Consider the following 14,163-nt stretch of genomic DNA (forward strand, 5'->3'; position numbering starts at 1 on the left):
TTGGTGCTTGAAAAAGATGATGTGTGGGAGAGGGAGGTTCGGGTACGCATAGAAGCTGGTAGGGTTAGGGTAGAGTAAAGCAGAGTGATTGCATAGACTTGGTGAAAGCAGACTGTCTTAAGGGCTTTGTTAAGTTGGCCTTGGTCCAGCCTGATATAGCCCTAGGGGCCTCTTTTAGTAACAAGTTAAATCTCAGCAGGTTGTGGGTTTTTGGTATTTTTTTCTTAGTGGTATTACATTTTAGAAGTATTTTGCCTTTTACATAAGCTTGTACAGTTTGTTGCTATTATTTTGGAATAAATTGCAAGCCTTGGCACTGTGACTTAGGTAAGAACATCTTCCTAAATTAAGATTACTTAAAACCTGCATATGTATTTCCCCATGTAATTTCTCTCTTGCAGGTCGTTCGTACTGTGTTCGGACACAAAGAATGTTGAATCAATGTTTAGAATCTTTAGTTCAAAAAGTCCAAAGTGGAGTTGTTATTAACTTTGAAAAGTCAGGACCAGATCCAGCTCCTATTGGAGAAGGTACACTGATTGTGTTTTTTTTCCTTTAATGTTTCAGAAGAAATGCTTTGTTTGTATGTAAATGCCCTTTAGTATCTTTGGTGTCCTTCCTGCCAGCTTTTCCCTGTAGTGAACTGGATGCATCAGATGCCTGATACTCTCTAAAAAAAGAGGTTAAGGTTTAAAGCTTTTATGCTTCAGTGAGAGTGCTCTGGTATCTCTTTAAATAGCCTGGATCATAATGGATGTCCTGATTACAGCTTTTGGGTAGTTTTCTGTTTATTTATGTTTAATTTTGTTTTAGTTAAATTTTTGCAAGTGTTAGTTTGATCTTTGGCAAGTTAAATGGTGCCATATGTCTGCACATGTTTTTATGGATCATCTGTCCGCTGGCTGGCTCTCCTGTCACCTTTTTTGGGGGTCTAAGGAAAGTGAGTGTTTGCAGGAAGTGGTAAAGTTTGAATTACAGTGTTGTCAAAACTGTATTTAAAATAATTAAATCTAGCACTAGTGTATTTAAACACTTAAACATCTCTAAAGCAATCTTAATGCTCAATTTTCTCTACATTTTCGTTCTGCTAATTGATCACAGCACAGTAACTTGAATGTTCTTAACTGTAAGTGAAAAACTGTGTGCAAAGAACAAGGAATTATTTTGCTACTGGTAACAGGAAGGAGGAAGGTGCACTCTTAAAGTGGAGCAGTTCCTTAGATTTGCAGAAATTCATGGCTGAAAGGAAAGGGAGAGAGCTGACCAGTTCATATTTAGGGAATTAGGATGGTCCTGGAATATCAAAAATGCTTTTAGCATCACCTGGACATTGTAGCACAGCCAGCTTTATTCCTGCTTTCATTTTGGAATTACCTTTCTCTGTATTTGTTTTCTTCTTTTGCTTATTTAAATGTCATTTTATTGGGAGGCTTTCCTGTAGCGCTGTGCAGGACAACACGGCGGCAAATTCCTGTGTCTCTGTTGGCCCAAATGCTCTCTTCACGTGGCGAAAAACCTGGTGAAATGTGGGATTTGTTTGCTTTATTTTTGTCCCATTTGAGTGGTGATGCACTGTGGAATAGGAATGTATAAAAACATCAAGACTTTTCATCTCTGTGAGAATTGGGAAAGTCCTAAACTACAGAGAAATACGATAGGATTTACCAAAGCCATAAAAATCACTGTGTTTGTAATGCAGAGAAACCAAACTGATGTGTCCCTGTTCCTGAAACATGGTTTCCATAGTATTATTTGCCAGCTCTCTAAAGCAAGGAAAACTAGTACTGTAAAATCTTTTTAAAATGAAGGAGATTGTTTAAGTGGGTGATCTCTGCCGTGCTGTTTGCTTTGATGAGCAGTGTTTGAAAACTAATAATCACATTCTGTACTGCTGCAAAATTCCTTGTCCTCAGCATGAAGTGCACTGCAGTGGACTGGCAGGGAACACTGGTCTTTCCAGTAGGCTTTGGAGTTTAGGTGATCTGTGAATTAATTAAAAATATGACAAAAGCTGTTCCTACAAGATGTCATCCAGCTTCTCCATGAAACTTTCCTCCTCTTTCAGCTTCCACTAATGGCAGCATCGGTCAGTGAGCTTTGCAGCCCATGTAGAAAGACTAAATGCAAATTCTCAGCCTGTTTGGTTGCAGCAGAACTAAAAGCAGTAACTTGCTGCTGCCTGTCAGATCTGTGTCAGACACTGGGCTTAAGCAAATGCATTTTCCTTAATGTGTGAATGTGTCTTGCTGCACTCACTGTCTGATGGCTGGGCCTTCGGAGCAGAAGGGTAGATCTGGGCAAATGTTACCATTGTTTCTCAGATGATTCTGTCATATCTCTGGATGTATAGGTTATTTTAGCCTCTGATATAAAGATCTGTATGTCTTTGAAAGAGTAATGAAACACCTTATTGGCTGCTAATATGGAAATTGTGCTAGCAGACAAATGCATGCACGTAGCTTTTCATTTTCCTTTTGTTTGTTATTTTGCTTTCTTTAAATTTTAGATGGACTTGTTGATTCATCCAGGCCCATCAATTCATTTGCTTCTCAGCCGTGGCATAGTTGTCATAAACTCATTTATGTACGGCCTAACCCTAAAACGGGGGTTCCTGTGGGGCATTGGCCAATCCCAGAATCTTTTTGGCCTGATCAGAATTCACCAACACTGGTAAGTAAAACAAGAACTGAAAAAAAGGATTCTGCACTAGTAATTGAACAGGCTGAAAATGGATACTGCAGTAGTTTTTACTTTCTCTGTTTACTCATATGATGTGACTCTGCTTTAAAAGGTTAAAACTGGTTTTAGCACAAAATGGTGTAATCTGATGAGGATACTGTAATCTCTGATGCTTCCTCCATCTGGAATGTATGTGATTAGTTAATTTGGTGAATGGTTTTTAAAGGTTATAAAATTTAACTGTAAGTTAATTCACGTACCACAAATCATAGTGAGCCTATTAAATTTTAATCAAAGCTCTATAACATGCACTTATGTGGAAAAAGGAGTATTTGCTTTTGAAATAAGATCAGCCATGTTTTGTCTGCTTAGTATTGCTTCATGTGTGGACTCTTCTTTTGCTAGCAGGAAGAATTAAAACTGAAACAGAAGAGCTACTCCCTTCAGAAAATGAGGAGAAAACAGTATTCATTTCTCCTTTTCTTAATGAAATGATCATACAGTTGGCATGCCTTGCTAGTCTTTCTAAGCATCTCTCTTTTGTTAGGCATGTTCTGTTCCTGCACTTTGTAAGTGCTCAAGGTACTCTCTGTCCATTCCCCCTCCTCTTGCCTCCTGAATCAAGAGGAAAAAAAAAATCAGATTTATGGGGAATATCTTGAGATATCCCTTGTGAATTGAGTGCAGTTTCACATTATGAACATCAAGCTGGGAAGCAGAGGTGCAGTTTTCTTTAAACGTGTCTGTGTTATTATAGCTTGATTGACATGAAGGCTTTTAAATATCGAGGTAAATAGTGGAATATTAACCATGTTTTTCTTTTAGTGGGAAGAATGTTTGTATCAGTGTGTGAGCTTTTATTTTTTTCAATTAGAGAAATATTTAGTTATTCTATTGTGGGAGCTTGTATTCGATTCTCTTTTAAAGAAAATTGTGGAAAGCTGAGAGTTTTAGCCATACAGGATGGTAAAGTGATAGTTGATACACTTCTCTCCCTTCTTTTCAGCCTCCACGCACAGCTCACCCCGTGGTGAGGTTCTCCTGTGTGGATTGTGAGCCCATGGTAATAGACAAACTTCCTTTTGACAAGTATGAGCTTGAGCCTTCTCCCCTCACACAGTACATCTTGGAACGAAAGTCTCCCCATACCTGCTGGCAGGTACTTGCCCTTTATTTGATTCTAGAAATGTAATGGGTGATCTGAGGTACTTTGGTCGTTGTAAGCCTGGAGAATTGGGGTCTCGTTGCAGACTCTGCAGCTCATGAGAAGAAACATGTCAAGGTTTCACTTACCTCCTTTCTAAGAGAATTATCAGGAGTCAGAATGAGTGTTCCCTCCACAGGCTTTGTAATCTCATTTAATTCACTTTCTAGGTCCATCTCATTTTGCTAAGAAATGTGTCCCTCAGGTTCCATTTTTTGCTAAATTGAAATTCTCTGTAGGCTTTCATTTGCTTACAGGGAAAACCAAGCACTGGTTTCCATCATGTTACCTCATCAACAGCTGCAAATAATTTTCACTAGATGGTTGAAGCTGCTGATGGGAATTGAATGGAAGCTGTTGATCCTGTTGACTGGTTTGGCCTTGGAGAGGTCAAAGTTCTGTTGCTAAAATCCTTTGTTACGTGCTCCTTTTGTAGTTTTTTATAAGTTTCTGCATGCTCTGTAAAATAAGGCTTGTAACTCCCTTCTCAGTGGTGTTCTTGTAAATAATAGCTTAATGTGTACATCAGAAGTTTTAGTATGATATTTTAGCTGGAAAGATGGGTTTGAAGATGTCTGTTTTTGTTTCCCTAATAAACAGTTTAACTGAAAATATAACACGCGTATTCAGAAGAAAAATTCAATTTACTTTTAATAAACTAATTTTAAAAATGTCCTTTAAACATTACTAGGTACCTTATTTGCCTGAGTTTCTAAAATTACTCTCCTGGTTTTCAAAAACTGCTTTTCTTCTCCAAGCTACACATCAGACCCCTACAGATTAGAGAAATAGGCTCATTGTCATAGAAACCATATAACAAACCCTGTTCCTTATGCCCTGAAAAAACAGGGAAAATACTTGCTATGTACTGCAAGGTTTATTTTTTTCTAGGAAAGCTATTTTTGCATTAGGTGTGGGTTATTTTGCCTGTGTCAGTTAAGAACATGTACCATCTTTATCCCGTTGAAAGAGTTGTTTACATACATTGCTTTTCAGGGTTAATACCCTCATATGTGTGCACTTAAAAAAATGAAGTCAATCTTAAGATTGTTGGCACTGGGCATAATCAAGACATTTCTCGAATGTTTGCTTGTTTTGCTTAATTTCTATGCTTAAATTTCTTTTATCAATGTTGTTAATTTTAGTTATGCTATTTTGTGAGTCAGAAGACTAATTCCAAATAGCTTGTTCTTTTAACATACCTTCAACAAATGTCCCCATACCTATTATAAATAATATCAAAAACTCTTCAGGGTATCATTTCACAGTTGTTTTACTAAAGCACTAAAGATGACTCTGAAGAGCATTTCCACACTGACTGGGGGTACACTGAACCTTGCATGCCTCAGTTTTGTGACTGGGGAATATAAGTGCACTGTCACCCTGATGTGTGCAACCTCAGGACTTGGCTGTTCTTGGTCATTTACTGTCTTAATTAATACACTTGGATTTGGATTGGTTTGAATTTTTAAATGCTCCATGCTTAATATTCTTCATGTTCTTCTAATACTGTGATGTCTCTTATTCCTTGTCAGGTATTTGTGAGTAGCAGTGGAAAATACAGCGAACTTGGCCACCCATTTGGGTATTTAAAAGCAAGCACTACTTTAACCTGTGTAAACCTCTTTGTGATGCCTTACAACTACCCTGTGTTACTTCCATTGTTGGGTAGGTAACAAATTTGCCTCGGACTGCCAATGCAGCTGCTTCAGAGTAAAAGCAAAACAATAATGGTTGGTCTGCCTTAGTTTGAGACGTTATAAAATAATGGAGATCAGAGAGTAGAGAATGTTGCAAACTCTTTTAACGTACTTTGGGAGGAGAGGATTTTCATACCCCCTCTCCCTTTTTTTCTCTCCAGCAGAGGAGGAGAGCTACCTGCTTCCAGTGCATGTTTGATGCTGTTCACCTCCTAGACACGTAGCCTCTTCCTTAACCTGGAGTAAGCTTCAACCTCCATTCTTTTCCCTCGTTTAGGGTGTGGTGTATCCAGGTTTTACAGTTGCTCTTGTAGCAGCTTATTTTTTACTGGAAGATCAGATGCAGTGTTTGCCACGGGTGTTGGGAAGAGGGAATTCCCTAATGCAGTTTAGAGCACTAAGAAGGAATTGAGCAGTGAAACAGTCTGCATTTCTTCCCTGCCCTAAGGACGAGTTTTGTTTTTTTTTCACTCTCACACTGAAATCACTTTCTGAGGAAAGACGGTATGGAAAAGGTGCTGCGTGAGTAACTGCCACAGTAATTGTGGCTGTTAGGGATGTGGCATAAAAGTAGTGGCAGAGAGGAGTTTCCAGGTGCCACCAGCCCTTTTAATTGCAGATGCTCTAAGGCTTTTTTGTTCTAATTTTTGTGCAGGTATTTAGTGATGCAGAATAACAGTGATCAAGAGAATTAACATTGAGTCTTACTGTCTTACTCAAGATTTTTCCATTCATTTCTAGGAAAAAAACCACAATTCAGGAATGTTTTTTCATAATCCTGGTCATAACCAAAAAAGAAGAAATTTGTGCTTGCTGATATTGTGTCTTTTATAGTTATCTGTGTAGCCTGATAATTGTCGCAGTGTGCAAGGATACTTCTAGATTAAAATGGAGTTTCTGCAAGTTTGTGGCTCCTGAAATACTGCAGCAGATCCACTAGCTGAAAAGCCATCACTGATCCTAAATTAATTTCTCTGCTCATTTTGATGTTGACATTTGCAGTTCTGCTGTGTCTTCCCTGCCAGCTCTTGTCTTCCCCCTGCCTTTTTTGCAGGGGTGTAAAGCTCTTCCCACTCTTTGGAGAAAAACACTTTTCAGTGTGTGTAGAGCTATCCTGCCGTTTACTCACCTGGTAATCCCACATCTTAAATTTCTGAAGGCTGTTTAAAAGGAAAATGCAGAGCTTCTGCATTGCCGGAGTTGTAAAGCGGATGTTTTCTTCAGAGCACAAACCCTGTGCATTCCACATTGTTAACACAAACACATACACAATGTTACCTTCAGATCTCCTTCTAGGACTTTGTTTATCCTTGGTCTCTAAGGCATGATGGAATTAAGTTCTGTGGAATATACTTACAACATGAAAGCAGATCTGGGCCTTTTCTACTTAGCAGTACAGAAAATGACTGAGATGATAAGAGCATAACTGGTAAATGTAGATGTTTTTAATAATACTGACTTGGGTTTGTCTCTTTAGATAAGTAGGGATTGTTTCTGTTGTTTCAGGCACACTCCCCCTGTGTCTGTCTCAATACATACCAATACTGGATACTGATGGTTCAGCAGAGGACTGATTTGAGTGTGTAAAACCAATTTTTCATTACTCTCACTCAGATTAAAAAGGACATGAGAACTCCCAAGACCAGAAGTCTGTTCCATTCAGCCACTACCACCCATACTGACACATCAGTGTGTTCCTAGTGGCTCCTGCCCTGCTGGTAGAATGTTGTGTTGGAGAACTGGGACTTAGTTTGGGGTAGTGCTGTGGATAATATCTCTGCTCCTTCTCTGACTCTGTCAAAGGCAGAACCACTTTACAATTGTATATTTTTACTGTCAAGTGACTTATGTGTGTTCAATCTTATAAACAGAGATAAATAGTAAGATGCTTAAGAATTTTTTTCCTTTTGTTTTTCCTCCTACATTCTTGAGCAGGGAAAGTTTTAGTTCTGTTTTAGGAAAAATAACATAAGAGAAGGCCCTAAAAGACAGGTAAGGTAGGTGGGGATGAGGAAGCTTGCAGGTGATACTTGAGCAAACTGAAGCAAGCTTTGCTGGTTTTATGTCTTGGTTTCTGCAAGAATGGATTTGGGAATGCTGTTGCCTCTCCTGGCTTGTAACTTACAGGGACTGCTTTTAGAATCTGAAGTTTTGTAAGGAAAGGATCCAGTTAATAGGACTCGATAAAGAAGTGAAGCTGCACAGCCATGTGTTAACCTGACTCAAACCTTCTTGTAATAATGGGTTGTCTCACAGAAATGCTGCTCTCTGGTCATTCCCAGCAGTGACAGACCATGTGGGATGTGCTATTGCAGCTGAGCAGCTCCCTTGTGCTGTCCTAAGGCTGGAGAGGAGTCACGAGTAGCTTGGTGGGAATTTGCTCCCAGGCCTGAGGAGGTGGGGTGCAGTTCTTTGTGCAGGGTAAGGCAGCTGCTGAAGGCAGAACTTTTCACAGAGAGATGCTGATGTGCTTTGATGCTGAGTGCTTGGCCCACAGATTATAGAAACTCCTCTTGGAGGATTCTTGCCTGTAATTGATATGAACAAAGCTGTTGTACTTCAGGTTTTGTTATGCTTAATTGTACAACCAAGTTCATAAAGTAGAAAGTTGAAGGAGGGGCTTGAGGGAGAGCTAAGCAAAGAAGAGGTGTATTTCTAAATGCTTCTGCCTTGCCTAAGATGTTTCCTTGGCTGCTTTTAGCTGCATTGGTGGGAAGGCAGGCACTGCTGGGCAATAGGAGTGACTGTTCTTTGGGAGTGCCAGCAGAAGCAGCCATGAACAGCCATTATGAAATAGCATCAGAAGATGGTTAATACCCTTTCTCTGTGGGTCTAAATATGCAGGAGGATGAGCTTTTAAAAAATGTCTGCCTGTGAAGGGCTGCAACGTGGACAGCTTCCTTTGATGTTTTTACAGGCTCTGTGAGAGAACCTGCGAGTAATGATTTTATATTTTGGAAGCGAAGGGCTGTGTTTCTCACCAGCGTGAATACAGCATGCTGTGGTGCTGGGAGGGAGAGCTGAACATTTTGTATCAGTGGAGAAGGAGTGCCACAATACCTTTCTTGTTTTCCATTGCAGTGCCTTATTTTTGGCTAGGTGGTTTGCAGGGAAGGATCCTGCTTTCTGTGAATGTAAAATCCTGAGTCTCTACTGCTTAGAGCAGTGGAGTGTATCTATTAGTGCATAATTAGGAGAATTACAGGAGTCAATAGGGTATGGTGGTGTACTTGTTCAGGTGGAATTCAATATGAGGGGTAATTTAAAAAAAAAAAGGGTCAAGTTTTACTTTGAGTTATATGATGCATGAACTGTTCTTATAATTTAGGCTCCAGCTGAACTACTGAAATTACCTGCTGACTCTTCTCCCTCTCATGCTATTTTTTTTTAACTGTTCGCTGATCTTAAAGGTGCATCCAGTCCCCTTCTGTAGTGCTGGATGTTAAAGGTCTGTATTGCTGTCCTGTTTGTCACCATTCCGTTGTTTCGTACGTTAATCTGAAGTGGATAAAGACTTTGCAACATAGTTTTCAGTTCACTGGTGTGTGATTTTACCTGATCTCTTGAGTTGTTGCAGCTTGTGGCCCTTCCCTAGTGGTTTTTAATACTGTGTTCCTGATTATCCATTGCTTTTAGCTCCCTCTGAGTTCAGAAGTAAAAAATTCTGCATTAAGTGGACTATACAGAAAGTAGTATCTGAAAATTATTTGGTTGGAATAAAACAAAGTTATGTAAGGATTTTTTCCAATACTTTACACTTTTTTTCTGCAAAAGACATAGTTAACTTGGTTACTGTTAGTTTGCTTATGTATATAAATGAAACTTGTGGCTGTGTTTGCCACCGTGACTGTCACCCTTCCCAGGATAGGAGTTCCTGCTGTGGGGAGACTAATTTTAAGTAGACAAATCTTTACTGGAGCTCTACATAGATTGGAGAACTTCCTTCTTGGGTAGCAGAGATCGGGGAGGTTTGATGTTTGATGTCTGGGAGTACAGCTGAGCACGAGGGTGGTGCCTGTGCAGTTACTGGTACAACCTCACAGAGCAGGAAGTGAGACTGTAATAAAGTGCTGATAAAGGGGTTAAGGTTCAAGCTGTACTCACAATCAACTCATAGACTGTAAAATGTTAGGACCTACTGTAATACTGATCATTTTACATTTTAATTTTTCTTTCATTTTGAATTTTTGGAGGGGACGTAGTTTAATTTGCATTTTGCTGTGAAAAGGTAATAGGCCTGTAAGATAAGAATGGATGTTATTTTATATTTGCCATATGTCATGATACCATCACAGATTCTTTTGGGTAATAGTGCTAAGCTTGTGGTATATTGAGATCTTAAATGGAATTCTGAGTTGTCTTCTCAAACTCCACCCCACTTCCTTCAGGTCAGGGAAGTACAAGTAGGATCTGTAGTGTGGTTTTTGTATGTGATTCAGAAATCATTTAGATTGGAAAATACCTGTAATGCAGTGTGGTTTGACTGTGAGAACTTGGGAAATAGTGCTGTACTATCTGTTTGATTTGTGCAGAATACTATGCCAGTCAAATTTTCTTCTACAAATATATCTTCCTGAAAGCTCACTCTGGAGAAAACAATTCCCTTGCTGCATCTGTCTTTTGTGCACTCTTCTGTGCATCTCTGTCTCCTGCAGCTCTCCCCAGTTAATTTTTGGACATCCTTTTCTCCAGTCCTGCATATCCTTCCATTAGCTCCAGTTTTCCAGCATACTACCCTACTAAAAAACCTCTTTATTTCAATTCATAATTTCAAATGATAAATTGCAAGATACTGTGTTTGGTTTTGATTTTTAGAGATCACTGTTGCAGTACATAGTGTGCACAGCAAATAGGTGGTCAGTGATTCCTCAATGGCAATACACACACCTCTGGTGTGAGCACGGTGTTTCTAAAACAGTATCCAGAGGAAATAAGTGTCTGGTTGCCCCTTTTGTAAAGGGCAGCAGTTTCTGTAGGTAATTACTGTCTCTTGTGTGTACTGTGGGAGACTTTGCTGCCCTGGCATGAGGCAGGTGGTGTGGCTGGAGGAGACCCCTTCTCTGCCAGGGCACAGCTGCTGCTGTTGGCAGCAGAGTCCAGCAAAGCTGGCCAGAGGGATTCCCTGATTTGATATTTTGTTTTCCCCTTTCCCTTTGATGCCAGACAATATCTTTACCGGAGACCAAAATTCATCATACAGGTTGAACAGAAGAAAGCTGGTTTGACAATGAAAATTAAACCAAATTAATGTTGTTTGGTTTGATCAGATACAGGGACTCCTTTGATGCAAGAGAGAGGCAGGGAAGGTGAAAATCTTAACAGGTGGATCTGTTGCACCTTCCGTGCTGGTGGTTGTGTGCAGTGTTTAAGTCTGATGTACCTTGTAAGTTTGCTTATAATGGGGACTTGCTTTGGACTGCCTACTGCAGCTAGGGTGGGGATTCCCAATCCTTCACACCTATGGTTAAGAGCAGTTTTTGTGGGAAAGCCCCATTGGGAGATGGGTGGAGGGAGAAAAAAGGGGGGGAAACGTGGCACATGCAATTTTGGAGAAAGCTTATGGTCTGGGACTGTATAAATGACACCTTCTTTTGTTGTTTTCCTTGTTGCAGATGACTTGTTTAAGGTTCACAAACTTAAGCCAAATCTGAAGTGGCGACAGGCTTTTGACAACTACTTAAAAACAATGCCTCCTTACTACTTACTGGTATGTTCCTCTTCTCATTTCATCCTCCCGGGTATAATGGCTGGTGTGACCAGAGTCCTGTGCATCATACCTCTTCCTAGTAATTTTTTTTACATAATTATGATGACATTTTTAGGTAGTAAACATTTTGCTTTGCAGAGGTATGTAGATTAGGTCAAACATTTTTAAGAAATAAATAAATTTGTAGAAATACTGAGTAATAGTAATTATGTTAAGATATTAAATGTGTTTCCTCTTCATTAAATATTAAATGAGCTCTTATCAAAAGTACTTTAGATTGTTGAGGGAACCCAAATTTGGCATTATTTTTGTAACTTGATGAGGAAAATGCAGATTAGTTTGTTTATTAATGTGGGTGAACTGCTAGAACTTGGGAAGCTGGGCCAAATAAGGGGTGGGGGGAGGCACTGTGTCACCTTTTACGTGTAGCTTGGACAATGCACCTCAATATGGACTTGCATCATCCCGGCTATTCTGGACCTGAGCCTTTGAGTGGAAATTGCCAGCGGCACCACGGTGTGTGGTGTCTTGGTGATGTGGCATAACGTCCATTGTGAGCTAGTTAGACACCAAACTCATGTCACATGTTATCTGAATAGACTTGAATTTTAGTGGCCAAAAGTGGAAAAGCTAGAGCACTAATCTGCGTGCCTTAGCTTCCTATAATTGATCTTATAAATTTCTTTTTTAAATACTTATTCTCTTACTATTGTGTATTTTGTTTTCCTTATAGCCATTAAAGAAAGCCCTAAGGATGATGGGAGCTCCAAATCTGATATCAGATAATTTAGATTGTGGACTTAGTTACAGTGTTATCTCTTACCTTAAAAAACTCAGCCAACAGGTAGTATTGATAAAACCTTTGCAATTAGAAGTGCGTTGATTATTTAGTTTGTGGTAATCTGATTATAAAGCAGCTAATCCCTGTGGGAGTTCATATGGGTGTGCAGCATATATTATAATTGAAGATTGGTGAGCATTTCCACTGAAAATATGGATGAATCCAGTGTGGTTCTGTAGCCAGTGATTGTGCCTTCTGTAAGCAGTGGAGGGGAGTGCAACGAGGACCTCCTCAGCTATACTTCGAGTATCTGCTAGACTTTAAACTTCACAGAAAAATCACTAATTGGATTTGTGGCTGCTCTTGCTGTTGTTCTTCACAGCTGAAGTCAGAGGCTTGCTCTCAGCCTTGTGTTTATTTCCATGTGTTCCTTGGCAGTGTGCATTTTCCAAAAAAATTGTGCCTTCTTGTCCATGGAGAATAAAAATCATAGTTCAGGCTTTCTGTCTGACCTTCCTGTTTCCATCAGGTCAAATCCATTCTGTGTTTAAAGTGTGACCTGGTGGGAAATAGTCTTTTTATCTTTGTCGAGACTGCCATTCCAGGTGTAACTGCCTGGAAGCCCTTCTTCCTTAACATGAGGGGCTCTTAAAACAGTATTTTAATGTCTAGAAGTCAGTGAGGAACAAGTGCAGCCTTTAAAATTACAAAGAAAAAATCCTCCGCCTTAAAGAATGCACAAAGTATATCCCAAAGCCTCTGAATGACTGAGCATCTACTAGACTTAATAAAACTTCCTGTGGTATTTTGGTAACTTAATGATATGCAAATTCGTATTATTTATCTGTACTGTGGAGTTGGAATGACTTGAGATGGCTGCTGTGGCTTTCACAGGCATTCTCAGCACATGGAACAGTTTGAATGTGTTGAATGCATTATAAGCTCCTGTATAGGGACAGGCAATTCCAGACTTCTGCTGTGCTCCTGCTGTCCTTTAAATTCAGAGTTTCCCACAGATAATGAAGCAAACGGTGCAGAGGAGGAGATCTGGGGGAAGTGGGTTGCAATCACCGTGGGTTTGGGGGTTTTGGTTGGTTGGGGTTTTTTTCTGGAGGTATTGCAAGTGGGTGAAAAAAATAGTCTTACTTTGAATACAGTTAGAGCTTAATACAGTAAAATTCTCTGTAGCTATAATAAGAAATCTGTGCCCATTAGAGAAGTGATATGTTTTTAGAAGCTTACTCATAAAGCAAAATTCTTTTACAACTTTTCTCCCTTATGTTGTTGCAAACATACAGGGCAACCCTTAGTACACAGGTTGTTTAAAAAATAAACTGAAATTTTGTTACTGTATCTGAACAATACTGTTGTTTTAGATGCAACTTTACTGTAACTTAAGGCATCCTACATTCCATTATGTTTTTTCTTTCCCTTTAAAGATGATTCTTCAGAGACACAAAAGAGTCACAGTCTTGCAGTAAAAGCAGGGATTTTCACAGGCCTCCTACTGGCATATAAATTTAGATACACTGGCTAAATATTTTTCCAAATGCTAGCACGTTAGGATTTCTTTATGCTTGAGATCTAATCTATGTAATCCAGTATATCCCTGGGTAGGTAGTTGGGAACTAAATTTGTAGTTTTATTCTGCTAATGTACTGTGTGTTTCGTACTGGAAATGTGCAATGCCTGCTGATTCTTTAACTCATGGTGTGATTCCATTTTAGACAAAAGTAGAATCGGAACGGATAATAGGTTCAGTGGGTAAGAAAGTTCCACAAGAAATTGGAATAAAAGTGAAAAATCACTCCAGTGGCCTCTCCTTGGTACACAGTAGGGACTTTAAGCAACTGCTTCAAGGGATCACTGGGGAATCTCCACTGAGACTGGCGGAAATGAATGTTAAAGAATTTGCTGGCTTCCACATAGGACTTTTAAACAAGGTAAACAGCACAGTAATCTTGCATGACTAAGCAGTTAATCTTATCTGTTTTAAATGGGTAACTTCTATGGACTTGGTGTAGAAGGAAGTACTTTACTGAACCGTGAAAAGTGCAGCGTAGACATAAATAGGGAGATGAGTAAATGCAAT

The 14,163-nt window shown here is 39.5% G+C and overlaps 1 protein-coding gene across 7 annotated transcripts in view; it reads left to right on the forward strand.

Moving 5' to 3' along the window:
• The window catches only part of LOC135421484 (integrator complex subunit 6-like), a 40,708-nt gene that overhangs the window by 20,412 nt on the left and 6,133 nt on the right, over positions 1 to 14,163 (forward strand). For 4 of the 7 annotated variants that reach the window (XR_010434028.1, XR_010434029.1, XM_064670023.1 and 1 more), the window contains exons 6-12: positions 402 to 530; positions 2,507 to 2,670; positions 3,686 to 3,838; positions 5,419 to 5,551; positions 11,196 to 11,290; positions 12,024 to 12,134; positions 13,799 to 14,014. Coding sequence is in view for 5 of the 7 variants with exons in the window: in XM_064670023.1 (XP_064526093.1) it covers positions 402 to 530; positions 2,507 to 2,670; positions 3,686 to 3,838; positions 5,419 to 5,551; positions 11,196 to 11,290; positions 12,024 to 12,134; positions 13,799 to 14,014 (1,001 nt within the window). In the remaining 2 variants the exon portion in view is untranslated. Of the gene's footprint in view, positions 1 to 401; positions 531 to 2,506; positions 2,671 to 3,685; positions 3,839 to 5,418; positions 5,552 to 5,744; positions 5,826 to 11,195; positions 11,291 to 12,023; positions 12,135 to 13,798; positions 14,015 to 14,163 lie in introns of those variants that run through there. The other 3 variants (XM_064670026.1, XM_064670027.1, XM_064670025.1) reach the window with 3 other exon arrangements.

Source organism: Pseudopipra pipra, chromosome 13 (genome assembly GCF_036250125.1).
Source record: "Pseudopipra pipra isolate bDixPip1 chromosome 13, bDixPip1.hap1, whole genome shotgun sequence".
NCBI classification, from domain to species: Eukaryota; Metazoa; Chordata; class Aves; order Passeriformes; family Pipridae; genus Pseudopipra; species Pseudopipra pipra.